Source organism: Fusarium phalaenopsidis (genome assembly GCF_050370095.1).
Source record: "Fusarium phalaenopsidis strain FUZ10S chromosome Unknown contig_32300, whole genome shotgun sequence".
Taxonomy (NCBI): Eukaryota; Fungi; Ascomycota; class Sordariomycetes; order Hypocreales; family Nectriaceae; genus Fusarium; species Fusarium phalaenopsidis.
In genome coordinates this window covers 134,584-139,522 of record NW_028145406.1, presented here as the reverse complement: position 1 = coordinate 139,522, position 4,939 = coordinate 134,584, and the positions used below count along the sequence as shown (strand labels likewise).

Genomic DNA, 4,939 nt, shown 5'->3' with positions numbered 1-4,939 from the left:
TCAGGGGATGCCTGCCAGGGCCACCCACGTTGTTGGCCCAGTGTCGGCGGGCTAGTCCATTACTAGTACCATCAATGACATCTAGGTGACGAGCGCGCCAAATCCTGATGATCAGCTACAATCCAGAGGCTCAGGGGGAAGATGCGTCGAAAACCTCCATCAGCCCACCCCGCTTTGTTCCTAACCAATCATTGATTTGAACAAGCAAGCTCAATGCACTCTCTCAACCTCCTTTTCTGTCTCTACAGCCTCATCTTCAAACTACCTGCGCACCTCAGCCCCCACTTGGTCACGTAGGCCTTTCCAATCTTCAGGCCTCTTACTCTCGTAGAAATGAGTCAATCCATCCTATTTTCTCGAGAAACATAAGGCTGTCGCCCACAGGCTGGAAAACATGCCGAGGCTCTTTGTCTCGAATCGAGGCGATTAGAAGTTATTCGGTTATTCGTGCCAAAGAACCTCTCGACCCCCCGGGGGGAGAGCTGGGTCTGGCACACGAGTGCTCAGCCGGGCCTCACCACAGCGGCGGCGGTCGACCGCCTTTGCCAGGCTTGATCTCCCTCGTCAACTCGCTGCCCTGGGACAGTATATCGGCGCCACGAGACACGACACATACGGCACCTCATCCCGTACTACGCTCAGCTCGTCTGAACGGTGCAAGGTGTCTCTGCTGGCGACAGGACGAGAGGGCGAGAAAGTAACAAGAAGGACGGGATCGACTCCTTCAATGCCATCCAGTCCGTGATCGCTACCAGACGGGTGGCGCCGCATCTCGACCTTGCAACGTGAAAACATAGACAATGGGCAACTGCCGGCGAGCTTGAGTGCTTCGATGGATGCCTCGGGCAGAAGGGGAATCAACGCTGACAGTGGGTGTCCGTCCTATTTGGTGCTGATCTTGGAGGGGGCGTGTGGCACTCCCGTCCTCCACCATGGCCCAGAGGTACGTACTTAAGGACCTGGAGCTCCCTCAGTGCAAGGCGGATTGGCGCTGCTGCGCTCCGTAGTGAGGCTCAACCTGCCAAAAGGCAATCATGCGAACCAGATCTGTGCCCAAGAAGAAGGCAGGGCGCGCCATGGGGGGTTCCAACTGTTGGCCTCCATAAGGGTCGCATTGTCCCCTTTCATGAACCATCTCCCCAACTTCCTCCTCACCGGCCCATTGGTACTGTGCTTTTCCGCGACGCCATCAACGTCTCGCACGCCCCTCATACAGCCTCGGATCAGGGGAGCGCCCGCAACCCAGCGACAGGTCGATCAGAGGGTGTATCTCTGACTCTCCAATCTGAAAAATGGCCAACATCTCGGACAAATGGATTGCCTACCTCCAGGAAAGGCGGCACGAGAAAGGGGAATCGGCCAACCTGAAATGCCCAGAATGCAACGCCAAAATTGGGAGTATCGAGTCCTGGCGAACACACGTCGAGGCAAATCCCCAACACCGAGAGAAATGGCCGACCGAGGAGGAGGTGGATTCTGCATACGATGAGATGTATGTTCCCTTTTCTTCTTCGACTCTTGTCGCTGTGGTGTTTTGCTCACACTTGTTCCTGCAGATCGAAAAGGGCCAATACTTCACAAAATACCCGCAGACGACAAAATGCTACCGAGCCTGATGGTGACACGCGCAAACCCAAGCGCCGGTCTCCTTCACCGACAAGTCCTTCCAAGACACCTCAAACGGTGCCCATCATCTCACAAAGACCAACACCGTCAAACCAGAACGGCAACAACAACCCCATCAGGGCACCACACAGTTCACCTCAGCCTGGGACAGAGGATGACAATATATCAGTCATGATCCCCCAGCTAGAGACAAGGCCCATTCCGCAATCTCAGCTAGTTGCGGAGGTAAAGGGTATATACGCGGGCCTTGTTATGGTTGAAACAAAATGCATAGAGGTCGATAACGCACAATCCTCCAATGCCGAATCCAATCCCGAGCTTAATAACGGCCAGTGGCAAGCTCTGATCGCTCTGCACAGAACATTATTACATGAGCATCATGACTTCTTCCTTGCCAGTCAACATCCATCAGCTAGCCCTGCGCTGCGACGGCTAGCATCCAAATATGCTATGCCTGCGCGCATGTGGCGGCACGGCATCCATTCGTTTCTTGAACTTCTGAGGCACAGGCTGCCCGCGTCTTTGGAGCACATGCTTTCGTTTTTGTATCTGGCATACAGCATTGTCGCTCTCCTATACGAGACCGTGCCTGCCTTTGAGGATACTTGGATGGAGTGCTTGGGAGATTTGGGTCGATACAGAATGGCCATCGAGGATAAGCGTATCCGGGACCGTGAGACCTGGACTGGCGTGAGTCGCCATTGGTACGGCAAGGCTTCTGACAAGTCTCCCACGACTGGGCGTCTCTATCATCACCTGGCTATTCTCGCCAGGCCCAATGCCTTGCAGCAACTGTCGTACTATACGAAGTCGCTCTGCGTCTCGATCCCTTTTCCGAGCGCCCGGGAGAGCATCATGACCTTGTTTGACCCAGTATTGAGCAAGAGCCCGAACCGCCCGGCGCCAATCGATGCAGCATTTGTGCGGGTTCATGGCATTCTGTTCTCCGGCAAGTCCAAGGAGAGGCTTCAGGAGTCGATGGACGAATTCATTGAGCAGCTCGACGGCTACATTGGACGCGTGACAAAGAGATGGCTGGACGCAGGGTGAGTATACCGTGGCCGTTTCAGAGAACTTTTGCTAAGTGAACCAGATATCATATCGGCATTTCTACTGGCTGCTCTCTTCTTGGCTATGGCGCCGAATCCAACTTGCTCATGCGGGCCCTATCGCAGAAGCCAGAAGATACAGACGTTGCCATGGACGAAAGCTCCATCGCAGAGGCCATTCCAGACGAGACGTTCAAGCAGGCCCTCGGCTTCGCAGTACGCATTATCGAGACGGTAATGAGTCGATGGGGAGATACGAACACGCTGCCATTCCTCCACACCGTGCTGGTATTCGTGGACCACATGACGCGATTCCCAGGGGCTATTTCCCACATTGAAGCGGCATTCCCATGGAAGCTGACTGCAATGATGCTCAATTCTCAACTGGTATCATCTGAGGCCAACTGTGAAGTGCACTCTGATTTCCGCCTGCCAGAGAAGGGCCAGCTTCCACGCCCTTTGCCCGAGGATTTTGCTATGCGCGGGCTCATCTACTCAGAGGACTACTTCCCTCATGGATGGTTCAGGAACGACAAAATCGATGAGGATGAGAAGTATTTTGAGCTGGGGTCGATGGTGGAGGAGCGAAAGGACCGCATCCTGACTCTGGGGTGCAAGATTGCGACTTCAGGATCGTGGCTCATCTGGAACCCAGAGACGCGCCAATTCTCGGTGCCAGCCAAGTACGATGTGGAGCTGGAGGATGCGCCAGTCTGAATTCCCTCGCAGAAAAAAGACTATATCCACACTGATGGGGAATGTGGGAGGTGAAGCTTCATACATGAGCGTGGGGGGACCTGGCACTGCTTGTTTACTTGTTTATCGCGTGGCTGCAATCACATCGTTCCCTCTGTTACCATTTCCTGCTTCGAATTCGAGTTCCCTTCACCCCTTGGCAGCAGATATCAAAGCACTCGTGTCAATATGTCCGTGGAATCCTCGTAGAGTCCCTGGCCATCCATCTCCATAGGGTCCTGCGAAAAACAGTTACAGAGAAGCGTGACATCCACATGTCTTAAACTATCCATTCCACGCCATCCACCCCTTCCTATCCCAGGAGCCCATTCGCCTAATGCATGGTGTACCGCCCATGCCCCATGCTCCCGTACATCATTCATCTCTCGCCATGCTGTTATTGTCAAAGCCCAGCTCTACATGACCACCCCCACTGGTGTGCCCTCGCTCAAGCAGCGCTTCTTCCAACCCGGGTTTGCTCCGTCGTCAGAGTCATCCTCGAGGCCGCTGTGAATGGCCTCTAAGAGGACTCCCCGCTTGCGCTTCCCGCCGGACTGCTTCTCCGGATCTTTCTCCCAAGTCTCCATCTCGTCGGGATTGAAAGCACCGACAAGATCCTGACCCAAAGCCTTGCCAAGTCTTTCTCGTAGGCCTAGAATCGGCCAGATGGGAAGCCGTGTGTATTCGACCTTGATCCCTGTGACCTCGGCACCATCATCATCAGGCGGTGCCTTGAATGGATCGTGGAACTTTTCCAAAAAGTCCTTTGTCACGTAGCCCGTGTAAACCACAAACTCCGAAGTGTCCGTGTCGTGGGTGAGAATTCGCAACTTGAGGTCTCGGAAGTTGGGGCTGGGCGGGATGCCTTGCCCAGGAGGCAGTCGCGAGTCTCTCCTGCCAGTCATAGGGGGGCTAGGGTAGAAGTACTTTTGCGCCATGCCGAGGAAGATGCCCACGAAATGCGCGTCATGATCGGAGTTCGACGGAGCGAGAAAGCGAGCCCTCAGTTGCTGCAGACGGTACACAGGCTCATTCCATGATCTTCCGGGACCTGATGCGACGGGAAAAAGATTGCTCCGGACCGATGCGAGTCGGCTCCTGCCGATATAGCAGATCATCGGTAGATTGGCCGAGCTGTGGGTTGGGCTAGACTGCGTCGAGACATCGAAGGATTCGGCAGGTCGCGTCGATACTGATGTGAAGGAAGAGTGCGACGACTTGTACTCCTCAGAGGGGAAATTCCACATCATTTGTGCACGCACAGCATCCCGGTAGACTCGACCACCAAAGCAAAGGTGCAGTTCAGGTAGATAATGCGGCTTGCTGAAGGCCTCAGGCCACAAGGTCATCAGAACCGTCTTGACGGCGTTGGAGGAGAGGATAGGATGCATCGAGTCGGGTAGAAGGATCTGCGTGAGCGCGTTGCTGAGCGTGATGATGGTGTTGGACGGGTTCAGATGCCCTCGCGAGGGTGGCGTCCCGGGGACGCGACAGGCTGAGGCGTATCGCATGGAGGCAGTTCCTCCCAT

At 54.9% G+C, this 4,939-nt stretch overlaps 2 protein-coding genes across 2 annotated transcripts; one reads left to right on the top strand and one right to left on the bottom strand.

The window, feature by feature from the left end:
- Window positions 1-1,292: 1,292 nt before the first annotated feature.
- Window positions 1,293-3,392, top strand: LRP88_07374 (uncharacterized protein; the record flags this gene model as incomplete). Its single annotated transcript, XM_083243904.1, has 3 exons — window positions 1,293-1,492; window positions 1,557-2,672; window positions 2,720-3,392. 3 exons carry the CDS (start codon window positions 1,293-1,295, stop codon window positions 3,390-3,392), a joined length of 1,989 nt encoding a protein of 662 aa, XP_083100339.1.
- A 434-nt stretch (window positions 3,393-3,826) lies between these two features.
- LRP88_07373 (uncharacterized protein) lies at window positions 3,827-4,939 on the bottom strand (the record flags this gene model as incomplete). The annotated part of the gene is made up of 1 exon (XM_083243903.1): window positions 3,827-4,939. The coding sequence occupies one exon, from the start codon at window positions 4,937-4,939 to the stop codon at window positions 3,827-3,829; it is 1,113 nt and encodes a 370-aa protein (XP_083100338.1).